The sequence below is a fragment of the Pseudoliparis swirei genome, chromosome 6, assembly GCF_029220125.1.
Source record: "Pseudoliparis swirei isolate HS2019 ecotype Mariana Trench chromosome 6, NWPU_hadal_v1, whole genome shotgun sequence".
NCBI lineage: Eukaryota > Metazoa > Chordata > Actinopteri > Perciformes > Liparidae > Pseudoliparis > Pseudoliparis swirei.
The window spans coordinates 14432092-14446734 of record NC_079393.1 but is presented as its reverse complement, the minus strand read 5'-3'; the positions used below and the strand labels follow the sequence as shown (position 1 = coordinate 14446734).

Below are 14643 nucleotides of genomic sequence, written 5' to 3'. Positions count from 1 at the left end.
TAAAACTGACTACCTGATTCAGGAAGAGTGGAAGCAGTACAATTAATTCTGTCTCCGGGTCCTGCGGAGTTGACTGCGGCAACAGTAAGTGCATACATCTGGTCTGGAGACAGCCCGGTCCATGTGTACTCTGGCGTGTGAGCCTGGTGTGTGTAGGACTGTGAGTCTACCTCCACTAGAATCTCGTAAAACATTATCTGACCATTAGGGTTAGCTGGAAGTTCCCAAAACAGCTGTATTGAATCCCAGCTCACTCCTAAGCAAGACAGGTTCCCCACAGCATCAGCCACTGCAGAAAGAGAAGTGAGACATAGGAATTGTTCTATGAACGTCAGCTTTAGTTCTTCACTGTCCTCTGCAAGAGGAAAGAACCAACATGATGTTCGTACTGGCCTGTTGCACAGGAATCTGAATTACTGGAAACAAAAAAATGTGTAGTCTGCAGACAAACTTTACAGATTTGCCAACAGAAATTTTGATTGTATTTACTATATTTATTTTTGCTTTATCTTATTCCATATGTTAACTCACAATCATTATTACCTTTTATTTTATTTAGAAATTACTGACAAAACACAGGGATTCCTCTGTTATTATTAGTGAACCCAGACATGCTCTTCATGCCAATGGCATCCATCATGTTTCAGATTTATTGTATATTTAAGATATATTGTATATTTATGTATACACTTTGTATTTATCTCAAAAGCAATTTGAATGGTACAAAATGAAGATGTTAAGATTGACAACTGTATTTGCACTTGTTTGTTGCACTTGTTTGTTATGACCTTTAATAGTCCATTAAAGGACAAACAAGGTATTTTGAATTGAATATACTGTACAAACCAATTTTGAACCACAAACTGAGCAATGACCTACATCAGTGTACCTTCCCTTGTGGGCACTTCATCCTGTACTTTACCTGACTCGTTAGTGGTGAAGGTCACTGGGCTGCTGAACTGATTCCCATGGCCCACTCTAGTGTAACTGTAAACACTGATCTCATAGGCGCGATGAGGCCTGAAGCCTGTGAGATACTCTGTGGTTGACGGACCGGAGGAATTCTACACATACACACATCAAAAAATGACAGATACGAGATTAAATCACCCAATCCTGATTATTGGAGTGGATAATCAATTATTGTATGAGCACACATACGTGCAAGTATGTGTACATATAATGTTACTGCTGAGTGGTATCTGGAGTGTGAAATTAGAGCTAGCGTGTGACTGTGTGTACTCTTACAGAGCGGGTCCATGGAGTGTGTGTGAGTGTTGTTATTGTGAAGAAGTGTGTGAAATGACCAGTACCTGGTGTGTGACAGTGTCTGTGATGAGTTCTCGGATCCTGAAGCCGTACTGTATCACCACTCCATTGGGCTCCAGAGGAGGCTCCCAACTCAGCCACACAGAGACTGCTGTGTGGTCAAATATAGTCAGGTTACGGGGAGGGGATATGGGCCCTGAAACACAAAGTGAGAAGATAAAGAATAAGAAGAAGATAGACTGAAACAAACAGTAAATATACACCCAAAGTGCCATGACTAAATATAATCTAATTAGGATTTTAGAGACAATTGAAACCTGCTTTCAAACTAACCTCCTTCATCGGTGTGCAGCTGCAGCAGCAGAGAGGGCCCTGAGCCTTTGCGCGTTGCTGACGTAATAGTGACGTTGTAAGCTGTGTATGGAAGTAGGTCGGTCAGGATGAATGAGGTGCTGGGGGTCTGAGTTGTGTTGGAGCCCCCTGGGCCAAACAGAGTGAGGGTATACTCTGTTATGTCCCCGTTGGCCTCCAGAGGGCGCTGCCAGACCATTGCGATAGAGGAGGACGACAGATTCCTGGTGGACACCAGCAATGGAGCCGAACTAGGAACTAAGGAGAAACGGTTTAACAATGAAGACATGAACCGTACTCCATCAGTAAATGTCTGAGTAGAAGAACTCACTATCATCATCCGTTCTCAGGTACATTGTGCTGGTATGGTTGTAGGCGGCGCCAGCACCAGTTGCCGGGGTAACAGTCAACACATAAGGAAAATATTTCTTGAGTTTGGTGAATAGGAAGACATTGTCAGTTGTGGTATGCTTGACGGTCTTGTTGACAGCTGGAGCCCCTTGAATTGATATATCTGGGGGGATGCCGGCCTCCTGTAAGGTGAGCAGGTAGCTGGGGCGCCCGTTCGGCTCCATGGGAGGGTCCCAGCTGACGATTATGGTCGTGGAGCTGAAGATTTGAGCGGTCAGGTTTCGAACTGAGTCACCGGGCACTAAAGGATTGAACAAGAATGATTGTGTCACTATTATTGACGACCAGTGACAACACAGGTTTAAGACTGTGAGCATTTACTGTACATGCTTTGGCAGTACATTAAGGCCTCAATCAACAATAGAGACATTTGAGGGGAAATGAACAGCGCACCAGTCATCATCATCATCATCATCATCATCATCATCATCATCATCATCATCATCATCATCATTTTTCACAAGCAGGGTCCTAATCATTGGCAGCATTGTGATACAGCACACCACTTAGAATGATATGGCATGACATTACCTCATGAACACAGAAACACAGCAAAGTAATTCAGCCCAGTAAACAATATCCAATACAAATAAAAGACATACACAGCCATTTAGGAGGGAAACTAGCACACTGGAAACCTTGGAAAGAAAAGGGGTTGCAGAGAAAATACTCATCCTGTTCATTCTCATCCCCTCTGAAAATAACACACGATACACAGAGGAAAGAAAAGGGAGGTGAAGGAGAAAAGGGGTGATAAGACTTGAGAGATCCATGAGATGAGTGGGTGGATGTGAGGGGCCAGGTGTGTGTGTGGGTCTGAGCCTAGCAGGGGGCTTGGCTGTGCGGCAGAGACAAGGTGCCTTGAAGATCCGGCGCTTGGCTGAGAGTGGAGCAGCTAGAGCACAGGCAGAGATACAGAGTCAGTATGAGCAGTAATCATTCAGAGACAGCGAATACTATGTTAACAAGAACATAACAACGTACAAATATGAACTGTGAGTGACAAAGTCTGTGGTGGCTGTCTGCACCATTTTTCCCAAAATAACATAAAAACAAAGAGATCGGTTTTATGTACACGTCAATTTTTACACTGAGGATGTCAAAAAGACAAAGTACAACTAAATATTACATGAAGATTTAGGTTCTGGGCCAACCATGAGCAGCACAAACGCTCTCAGGCTTTGTTTTATCTGTCATCGTATTGTAAAAGCTTCTGCGCTCTATTGTCTCTCTGTTCTTTAAGTTAATCCCCAGCAACTTTCGGCATGCTTAACAAAAGAAAACACAAACTGTCTGTCTTCAAGTGAACATAAATAGAACCAGTTTGAGTTCACCAGACTGACTGTTATACGCTTTAACCAAAGTCACATCGCAGAGTTTATATGTCATTTTCTTTTTGGAAGTTGAAGAGTTTTGAAAAAAGTGTGCACTCACCCTCCGGTGGGACTTTGAATCATTGTATGTAATAATTAGCTGTCACTACGTTTGGTATTTCATGTTTGTATAAATATTATTCATATTTGTGTATATGGAATCGTGTTTGTGTGTGTAACTGACCGTCCTCCGGTACCAAGAGGAAAAGGGGCTCGCTCTGGACCCCTCCGTCCCCCTGCACTGTGCTGGAGGTCATCCACAGGGTGTAGTTTGTGCCCCCTATCAGCCGGGTCAGAGTGTAGGAGAGGGCTGAATCAAGAGATGCAGGTAAGTCTGAAAGAAGAACCCTCTGTGGAGGAAAAAGAAGCATTTGGGATTTTTTCAGACATCGAAACAGAAATATAATCAACGGCAAAATGTGCTCTTTGCATACAGACTGGTGACAAACAAAAGTAAAACCCAACATTAAGTGTCTTTGTTTCACCACTCATTTCTTCAGAGCAGCAGTGTTTTCTGTGCCCCTCTTTGCGGTTTGGTGCTGCACAGGTAGCAAACAGCAAGATAAACTGAACAGAAACTGCCTTCTGCTGGAACAAGGTTCATGATACTAGTGCAAGGAAACTAAACTAGTTGAGTTGCAGGCGGAAAAAACAAAAAAACGAATTAAAAGACTTAAAAACTATGCACAGTATGACCGACAGGAACTGCCAAATTAGGTGACAATTATCTGTAGGTTCGAGAGACAACGTTCAAGTTGTTTGAGTTATTTGGGCTGTCTCTCAACTAAAGCAAATAGTAGTTGACTGATATAGTATAACACTTATAAGATTTTGTGAACTAATCGATTAGTTGATTTAATTGACGTATCTTTAAAATTGAGTTTTTCCAAAAGAATCAAACAAAAGCACTGCTTTGAATATTGTGTTTACCAGAGATGTGCTCAGAAGTTCCTTGGATATAAGTCTTTTTTTTAAAAAGCATTAAAAACAAATAAAATAAAATCTTGGTCGACTAGGACAACAATGACCAATTAATCAACTAATCAACTAAGAGGCGGCAGTCCTAGTCATTTGACTTATTCTAAAACATTTTTAAAAAAATTTATTATTGATTGGTGCAACATTAATCCATCACTTTCCTGTGTATTATATAAACAGTATATGTATCTCACCTGCTTAGCCACAGTGTTGTTATCAGAGTAATAAATAGTATAGTGCACAATGATTCCATTAGGTTCAGTAGGCGGGTGCCACAGCAAGGTGACAGAGGAGGCAGTCACATTTGCAAAAGTCACATTCTTCGGGGGGTCGAATGGTTCTGAGAGCCAGGAAGCACATACAGACACATATTTAACGAGTGGGAGAAAATTCATACAAATGTATGGTAAGAAATATTTTGAATGAACGAAGAAAATCTGTCAAAAGGTCTTCAATAATCGTCGAGCACCTGCATCGGTGGTGGAAAAGTGGATGTAAATCAGCACTCCTCCATCTCCCAGTCTGTTCCAGCTGGAGACAGAGGCATTGTAGCTGCTCTCTGAGTCTACATTAATAACCACTGATGTCTCTGTCACATTATGCCAACGCTCAGTTGTTTCATTCCTGACAGAAGAGAGCAACCATTAATGTTGCAATGTGCTCCGTTTTCTTCTTACATCTTTGTTGTTGTTTAATTTCACAAAGTCACAGAGAGAAGCAGATTAAGAAACTCACCAAACTTTGACAATGTAGTATAGTATCTCGGAATTGGCTTCAAGTGGCGGTTGCCATGACAACTCTACCTCATAGTCTGACAACTTCCTGGCATGGAGGAACTGAGGAGGTGTGTCTGGAGCTGAGATGTAGTAGAAACACTTTCAAGTAACAGAATACAGACAGGAGTATGGCATATGAAAAGAGGAAACTGATGAGGGATAAAGATGTATTTGCATTGGGCACAAAGGAACCTCATCTGGCCCCTCAGGAACCTGGTAGGGAGAAACATAATATTGCCCTGAAATGAAAAACTGGTTAGTTGTAATGACTTGTTTGTGTTTCTCAGTCCTGATGAAAGGCACCTGGCATCCAATACCTGTGATGTAACATCATTAACATGAGCTGAGACAGAGAGATGTAACTGAGGAGGAAAAGACGAGGGGAAAGTCAGATGTGATCAGATGCCCTTCGACCTCAGTCATGATGTAACCGTGGTGCAGTGTCCTGGAACTGAAAAAACAAACCCTCCCCCATCCGCTCTCTCCCACCCGGCCCGCTCACCATCCTCCAGTGTGGTGATGTTGAGCGGCTCGCTGCTGTAGTTTCCCGGCCCGACACGTGTGTGTGCTTGCACCACGATGCGGTACTGCGCATACTTCCTCAGATACATGATGTAGATGTAGCTGGTTGTGGAGGTGAGGTTCAGGTAGTGACTGGAATTCCACAGCTCCAGACTGTAGTGGGTAATGACCCCGTTAGACAGGAGAGGAGGCTGCCAGGTCACGTTAACTTCACTGGGACTGACCGACTCATACGCAACGCCATACGGAGGACTGCCAGGGACTGAAGAGAGAACACACCGTTATTACAATAGTTCATATTGTTACTAAAGGCTTTCATGTGTGTGTATTTGTGTGCATGGGTGGGTGCAGCCATCAACACACCGTCCTCTCCGGACAGCAGGTATAAAGTGTCCGAAGTTTGGTTGCCATGACCGTAACGCGTGTACGCCTTCACAGACACGTTGTAGTAGGAGAATGGCTTCAGGTTCATGAGAGTGACCGTGTCAGAGGACGTGTTCATGAGCGCAGAGGAGGACTCATTCTCATACAGGACCTCGTAATGTTGGATCACCCCGTTGGCTTGTTCTGGTGCAGACCAGGCCAACGTGGCGCCGGAGGGGTTGGTGTCAACCACAGTGAGGTTCACAGGGGGGGAGTCAGGCTCTGAGGGGGCAATAGAAGAATCATTGACCAAATAATGTAGCTGGCCTTACAGCACATTCAATATTGGTAGTTCAAAAACTGCATGTGAACTATTTGAGTTTTTCTATTTCATCAAATTTATCAAATTTCATATTTAATATCACTGACATTCATCAACTGACATTGAATTGTTAATAGTGCGATGTGTGTGCCTCTGGGTACCAACTACAATTCAACTCAATGCTTTGTTTGACTGAACATCTTTAATTCCATCTTTTTAAATCAATGACAGATGTATTTGTATTTAATTTAGTCAAATATTCATTATTTAATTTGTGTTACTTCCACTCATATTCAAACATATGTTTTACACTGTGTGTGCTAAGTACATACCGTCCTCTAAGGTGAGAACAAAGATGTCATCTTCCTCAGACAGAGAGCTCTCTCCCACAGCTGTAGATGCAGCTACACGTAGCTTATACCCAGTATACTTGTCCAAATCTACATATTAGAAGAGATGTTTACCATCAGATCTGTATCATGATGATGATAACGGATATCATGGCTGCAGAGAGCTCTGCAGAAGAGTTGGTTACCCTACCTGTTATCAATTTGCTTGTACTGTTAGTAAACCAGTTAAGGGCCTGATAGCTGTGCAGTTTGAGGCCATAGACGGTATAATGTGTGATCCGCCCGTTGGGGTTCAAAGGTGGGACCCAGTTCACCAGTATGGAGGTGGAGCTGATGTTCTCATAGGACACGTTGAGCACTGAGCTAGGAACTAAGCAAATGCAGAAATTGTTTCAGGACAAAGAATGTTTCAGGTATTGCATGACTTCTCTTTTTTTATATATAGTTAATGACAAATGCAAGATGTAAAAACAACCCCCAACCCCTCTTTCTATTTCCTACTGTCTCTAAAGGCAGCACTTGATGCAGATCAGCATATTCAATGAACTTCATGTACTTGCATGAGTCTTGCATAACAACATGGTTGATTGCACTTATTGTGAGCCACTTTGGATTGAAGCAGTCAGCTGAATAAATGTAATGTGACTGCTCACCCTGCTCCCTTGTCTTCTCAGTGATATCTGTTGCAGGACCCTCTCCCATCGTTGTGGAAGCAGCGACCCTGAACGTGTACTCGGTGAAGGGATTCAGGTCTGACACCAGGTAAGACAGATCTTCAGACAAAACGTCCATCACCTCTTCTCTAACCATTACACCTGCAACATGTTCATGAGAAACAGATGGAAACACAAGACCACATGCACACACAGGACTTATAAGCACTGCAACATATTTTAGTTTCGAGAAGCAGTGTTTAGAGCTAGTGCTCCCCCACCTGTCGTACCAGAAGCGGCTGCACTGCGCGTTGAAAAGTGTCCAATAGTTGATGCATCATGGGTGGACAAGCGTAGCTGGCCTGGGGTCAGGGATAAGGCTGAAGAATCCAAGGTCATATCCCCAGTATGCGATCGCTTTGTCAGCCAGGGTGGAAGCGTGGCAGGTGGCACAGAGGTAAGAGGGAATGCAGAGGTCCCAGGGACTGCTGAGGCAGTAGGTTGAATATGTGTGCTGTTCGAGAGTACAGCAGGAACATAACTGGTACCGGGCTTCTCCGTGACCGTGGAGTCAGCAGTTGGTTGAGCATCAGTGTTAGTGAGGTAAAGAGTGCTTCTTTGTCCAGAGTGTGTGACACTGGAAGCAGTCGCAGAGGGCAGCGTGCGGTCAGAAATGGTGGCTGTGAAAGTCGGGGGTGATGTGATCAGACTGAGCGCCGCAGATCTCTTACGCCGCTCTGGATTGCTCGGCACGTCAGGAGGAAGGGTCTCATCTTCATTTAAACCGGTTGTATTCTGAAGGAAGAAAAACTACATTTTATAGCCCGACTGGAGTTTCTGATTCCTTCTGGTTGGGTTTAGTGTTAAATAAAAAAAGATTCTCATTAGTTTTGGTTCATTGGCCCTTAATGCAATGTCTACCTGAACTAATAGAAAGAGGACATGGCTTACAGGTTGCATACTGGACGACTATGTTTTTATAAATGGTCCCAGTTGTCACTTCTAATGGATTGTATGAAAAATCATTAAATCTGTACTGTATGTTTATGCAAAGATTTATAATTTCATTCAACTTTGTTAACTAAAAAAGGTCACACAGCTACATTTTAACAGTACTGCGCTGTGTTGGGATACATTTATGGTGGTTAAATAGCTGTAACATCATCTAGCCTACCGTTTCTGCAGAGAGGGTGATATCCTGCAGTAAAATGTCGCCAACAAGAACTTGCACTTTGTAGTGGGTGATTGGACCGTTGGGCTGGGCAGGGATTCTCCAACTCACACCGATTGAAACTGAATCTTCAGCTTCTGCCATCAAGTTCTGCACGGCACTGGGTGCTACTCACACACACACACACACACACACACATATAGAGCCAGAAAGATCAGACAGTACACAAAAACACACTTTCAAGCATGCAAGTATGTATAGGACTTTATTGTGTTATCCTTGACATTTCTGTGATATCCAATTGTTCTTCCAAAACTATGCTTGTAAAAGCATCCTTACATGCAACATGTTTTGTTTTTATTAAAGGAAAAAAATGCATTTAATTTTTAGGAAGGGAATTTATGGGAATTCATCTTAAAGTAGAAGAAAAACACATTTGTCAGTACATCAGTTTCGGAGTGTTCTCACCTTCGACGGCTGTAGTTACATTGTCCTGCGCTGCTGGACCCACTTCTCCAGCCGCTTTGGCTCGGACGGCCACTGTGTACCTCGTGTAGGGGGTCAAACCAATCAGAGCAAACCGCGTGTCTGTTGTGCTGTTCTCATACAAATATCCTGCAATGAATAGGAAATAGAACATGTTATGGATTTCTATACATTGAGATTTGAGTCTGTCTATGCATGCATGCTTGTGTGTTTAAGAGTTAAGATTGAATAACCTGTAGGCCCATCAAGGTAGAGCACGTAGGTGTATTTTCCTGTGATAGTTTTGGGAGAGCTCCAGGACACGGAGATTGATCTAGACGTCATATTCAATAGGAAGACGTTTTGTGGCGGGTCTTCTGGGACTGCCATACACAAAGAAACATAAATAAAGATGTTCATACATGCAGTACAGTGTATATGAGTCACAAATCAAACAAAGGTACATCCCCGTTTGCCTCTTTTTCCACACCTGATTCTGGCGTGCGGACCATCGTGGAGGCTACCTGTCCTTCTCCATCAGAGGTGAAGGCAGACACTTCAAAAAGATAGACGGTGTAAGGTCGTAGTTGATCAACTCCGACTGATATGGGCACACTCCAGGAGGCTGCAGGGGGTATGGCAGAGAGGGTGACGGGTGAAGACGATGCTGTAATCTCCAAGGGACTGAGAGTCGCTCGGGACAGGATCTCTGCTGCATCCTACACGTACAAAGTCATACAGGACAGACACAGAGGCACAGATGAAACAGACACATGAAGAGCAAAAATGTAGTCCACACACGGTCGGCCTTGCGACTGGGTAGCATCGATAATCCTGACAGAAACAGAACATTTCACAAGAATAGAAGGTGACAGTATAATACATTGCAGTGAGGCAGTGCTCCGGTCATGATGTCCTTTGCGTTGACCTCCAGCGTGCGGACCGTCTGCATAGTACGAGCGTGTTTAGCCTTGACAGCAAACTTTGTGATGAGCCCGTTGATGCGGTGCGGCAGAAACCAGGTGACCATGACGGAGGTGTGGTTTTGGGCAAACGCTGTCAAGTTAGTCACCAGGCCAGGGGCTGCACATACACACACATGAATGTACACACACACAGACAAACAATACTCCATATACACAATTACTGTTTTATATTTTGAGATTATTATGCACGTGTGTGCATGAACACCCACGGGACTCAGCGGTCTTTACGTAAACGGATTTGCTGAAGGTTCCCATTCCAGCCGGAGATATGGCTGCTACCTATTGGGAGGGGGGGGGGGGGGGGAGAGAGAGAGAGAGAGAGAGAGAGAGTTGGTATTACTTATTGATGATTTGTTAATGTTCATGTCAATAGGGCAGTCATCAGATCCAGATCAGGGGTTTATCTCAGGCAATGAACACAAGTGAAACAACACTTTGTTGGAGGTGACTTTGTGATCCGAGTAAAACATGAACAACAATGAAACATCATTGTACAACAGGTATGTCAACAGTATGTATACATATCTCTAGTCGCTGAATTATTGCCTACATCTTTATCGTCTTAACAATCAAAACTGTATGAATCCAAATTAATGAAAAATAAATGAATTGTTGCTTATACTTCTATAAAACCTTTTAATGCAAAATAACCTCTTCAAAAACTACAGTGTAAGATGATGTCAAATCAATGACTCTGTGAATTGGACTTTTTGTGGACATATTATCTCAACACAAATTCAATACCACTTTAATTATTTAGAGTGTTCATTGTTCCTATTGAGTGAAAATAACCCTAACTGTGTTTGGAGATTGTTGACCGACAACAAATACATTGTCAAATAAAAAAAGTGAACACTTATATTCATGTAAAAATGACATGAGCGGTAAAAATTGTCGCCACTGTAAAGTATAAGATTTTGTTGATTACATAACTCATAACTGTCTGTCAGCTCAGCTTTTGGCATGGCTCAGTGTGTGGGCCAACAACACACTCAAAGGTGAGAAGTAGGAATACAATACATGCAGAATATGCAGGTCTCATATTTGTCAGTCTCTCAGAGACCATTTGTATTAAGGTCATTGTGGGTTAATGAATTATGAAAACTAATAAGCATGATCACAATCAAGCTCAGTGTCAACAGACAGTGGAAAGAGCCATGGCTGATCCATAGATCTGTTTACCTAATTAATAATGAAATCAGGAAGGATCAATTACCAGCATTCAGCCAGAGAGTTCGGTCCAGTGGGATCTGTCCATTTGAAGGTACAGGAGGACAGTGTCCAGGAATATGTTTGTTATCAGATACACCTTACATTGTTGGATATGGGACTCTATTTTAAGTTAAATAATTTTATTTATTGGACACACACCCAATAAATAAACAGTAATATTCATGGGATTTGGTCGGAAAGCTTGTTCTATTAATTTTTAGAATATTTTTCATGCATAAAATAAGGTTTTATGTTTTTGCTATGGTTATCTTTTTATTTGAATCTCAGTCTGGTTATGTGATGTGAGTGAATTCCTATCTACTACGAATTGACCATAAAGAATGAATCTTGAATGGCATGACCTACCTCAATGTGGTATGTAGAACCTGAGGTGAAGTCCGTGAGCAGGGTCTCAGGGATATCCAGGTACTTGGTCACCTGTGTGAAGGTCGGATCGGGGTAGGGACACACCTCCTTGTACCTACAGGCAGAAATCCATTTACAAGATCATCCACTTTCAACTCACATTACACATTTATGTACAATATGGGGCTGAATGAAAGACTCATCAGTAAGAGATTTACATTATCTTCAATTAAGCTGTAAAACTGCCAGATAATTTACAATTTCAGACGTAAGGTATTTTATTTTAATATATTCATTTCATGCTACATCTATTCCCTATGAGAAGGGAGCTTTTAACAACAATTTTTTTGTATCTCTTTAAGCCTAATGCATACATAAAATAAATCTTTCTTTTTTTTTTGACTTTTGTTTTAGTCTAGAATTGAGGATTATTTTCTTATTAAGAAATTTGTAGAAAAATCTGCTATTGCTGCAAATACATTTCCATAGCTTTTAAATAAAAATCAAGTTGTTTTAATAATTTTTTCTAAAGCTACTGCAAATAACTTATTATGTGATGAACTTTGGGTCCCTGTGGACAAAAGTGGTTCTCTCATTTTACTGCATCAGTGTCTGACAATCAGTTCTGGTTCTCCTGGGCCTCCCTTCCCTCCAGCGGGTCCAGAAGTACGGCCTGGACCTCCAGCCGTGTGGTGTCGGTGTCGGCTCCCAGCGGGGACCGGGAGCAGCAAGCCGAAGCTCTACTCCGAACGAGAGGAGGAGCTGTTGCTGCCGAGCCGGGGAGCTCTCCTCCGCTCTCCCCTGATTGCTGCCAGAGGCCTTGCCGGAGTCTGAGCTGAAGGACTTTCTGACGATCCGGCATGATTTTGTCTGATTTTTTGGAAAAATCTGACCCGGTTCACTAATTACAAGCGTTAAAAATAAACATAGAAAAAGAAAATATTCCCGCTTATGTCGGTCATACAGAGGCTTCAGTGTTACATTTAGATTTTCAGTTAAAAGTTCCTCACAGTAACTTAAAGTAGCCTATACTTTTACAGATACCAATAACATGATTTTGAAATGTAATGGAGTATTTTTAGGTCTTGAATACTTCTTCCACCCCTGAACACACATCAATGGCCTCATTCCCAGTCGCAGTTGCTCAATGCACATAGAGCACGAGCAAATTGTTTTAAAAATGTTACAATCCTTTTTTCCCTTTTTTGACATGACTCTTTTCCCTGATTTGCGGTTGCAACTGCAATTTTCTTGACATAGACAAAGACAACAAAGCTCTCCTGGATTGTGAAGTTGAGACTTATAACCTTTCTGGACCCCCTCCAATAGACCAAAATAAATCATAGCTTTTCAAGACGACAACAATGTATTACCTGATGACGTATCCGTCAATATTGTTGGCATCAGATGGCATCATCCAGGAGAGAAGAATACCATTGGAGCCCACGGCCTCTCCTTCTAGGATTAAAGGTCGGCCAGGAACTGGAGGAGAATAAAATAAGTGTGTGAAGGAGAGAAGAGAACAGAAGAGTTTCTGTCAACATCGACACCAGAAATACAGCAAACATACAATAAAGTAAATAAAAAACAGGTAAATAACTTATTTTATCAGAACTCAGCACTACACAGTAGCACAGTCATAAGAAGAATAGTGTTGGTGTCTTTGGGGAATGATCCTTCCAATGTGTCTGTATGTGTGAGTGTGTGTGTGTGTGTGTGTGTGTTTGCGCGTGTGTGTGTGTGTGATTGAGGCCGAACTCAGATGAATAAGGCCTCACACAGTGGCATTTCAATGACATTCACTGGAGACCCATTCATCCTGCGGTTCAAAAGCCCAGGCTTAAGTTACCTAAGAGGAATTAAACACACACACCCACTGTACTAATCCCTTTCCCTTGATGGGTGTGTGTTTGCTTTAAGGGACTAAATTAAACAGCAGAGGGCAGACGAGAGAACCTTACGGCACTTTAACACTCAAAAAAGAAACCCATCCAAACGACTCACGGCTCTCATTGGTATTGATCATGCGGCTGACTCCGGGGCTGATGTTGGAGGAGGACACTGCTGTGACCGTTACACTGTATTGAGTACCTGGAGTGACATTCACCACAGCAGCCTGCCAAAACACAATAAACACAGAATCAGTGTATACTGGTGTACCTCTTTATCATAACTACCTGTAATGTTCCGCTTGAACTGAATATGACTCAACATTGCCAATGGAAGTGAGTATTGCTCTATAAAAATACAAGAGAATAAGAAGAATGGCCCAACATTATTTCCAAAAGGCAGAGGTGATATTTAGCTTTTTTCTCCTATTGATTTGTCAATTGCAATTTGTTATTGCTGGTTCTGACAACAGCCCAAGTCCAGATATTCTGTTTACTATCACGTGAGACAAGAAAAAGCAGCAATTCTTCACAACTGTGATCCTGGAATTGGATAATTGTAATTAATGCTTGTTTCAGTGCATTCAAAAATAGTTATTTTTTTCTGTCAATCAATTCAAAGAATAATTGTTTTATGTATTTATTTTCCTTCTAATCAGAAATATGGATTTGTTTTTCGTTTAAATCTAATTTAAAACTAAATGTGGCTGCACTTGTTTGTATCTTAATATATTTTTGCGACAGAAGAACTATGTTGCAGCCCTTTTGCTCTTATACATTTAAACCTTTGACATTAGTATGTTTGGAATGCAATAATTCACACTAATACCTCCCAGATATATGACGAACACTCTCTCAGTGTTATATTTATGTTCTGTATATTGGAGTATGAAAACATCTACGTGCTCATCAATGCCCGATCTTGAGTGTTGAATTCTTACCTGTGAGTGTACCTGTCTCAAGGAGAGCGTCAGCAGCAGGACGAGTGAGAAGAAGGCCATGCTGGTTAGCAGACTTAGCTTTAGTTTAGACACAGCAGGTTAGAGCCAGTGGAGCCGCATCCAGTGCACAATGGCTAGCGGGCTACAGGTAATCCACTGAGGTGCCGAGGAACAACTCCAGGGTCTAGGAGCTGGTTAGCGGCATGAGTAAAGGTCACAGGGTTTATTTTCTCGGAATTGGATAT

At 42.2% G+C, this 14643-nt stretch overlaps 1 protein-coding gene across 1 annotated transcript in view; it reads right to left on the bottom strand.

Annotated features, from left to right (window-relative positions):
• ptprq (protein tyrosine phosphatase receptor type Q) overlaps positions 1–14643 on the bottom strand; it is a 34432-nt gene that overhangs the window by 10304 nt on the left and 9485 nt on the right. Inside the window, exons 19-42 of the mRNA XM_056417007.1 lie at positions 13573–13684; positions 12942–13050; positions 11569–11683; positions 10200–10269; positions 9888–10087; positions 9495–9723; positions 9259–9387; positions 9008–9154; positions 8543–8706; positions 7650–8163; positions 7369–7530; positions 6906–7085; positions 6698–6805; positions 6044–6325; positions 5661–5942; positions 5118–5238; positions 4852–5006; positions 4577–4722; positions 3589–3754; positions 1952–2272; positions 1603–1878; positions 1314–1465; positions 923–1064; positions 14–289 (exon numbers count right to left, since the gene is read on the bottom strand). Of these exons, the coding sequence (XP_056272982.1) occupies positions 14–289; positions 923–1064; positions 1314–1465; positions 1603–1878; positions 1952–2272; positions 3589–3754; positions 4577–4722; positions 4852–5006; positions 5118–5238; positions 5661–5942; positions 6044–6325; positions 6698–6805; positions 6906–7085; positions 7369–7530; positions 7650–8163; positions 8543–8706; positions 9008–9154; positions 9259–9387; positions 9495–9723; positions 9888–10087; positions 10200–10269; positions 11569–11683; positions 12942–13050; positions 13573–13684 (4558 nt within the window). The remainder of the gene's footprint in view (positions 1–13; positions 290–922; positions 1065–1313; positions 1466–1602; positions 1879–1951; positions 2273–3588; positions 3755–4576; positions 4723–4851; positions 5007–5117; positions 5239–5660; positions 5943–6043; positions 6326–6697; positions 6806–6905; positions 7086–7368; positions 7531–7649; positions 8164–8542; positions 8707–9007; positions 9155–9258; positions 9388–9494; positions 9724–9887; positions 10088–10199; positions 10270–11568; positions 11684–12941; positions 13051–13572; positions 13685–14643) is intronic.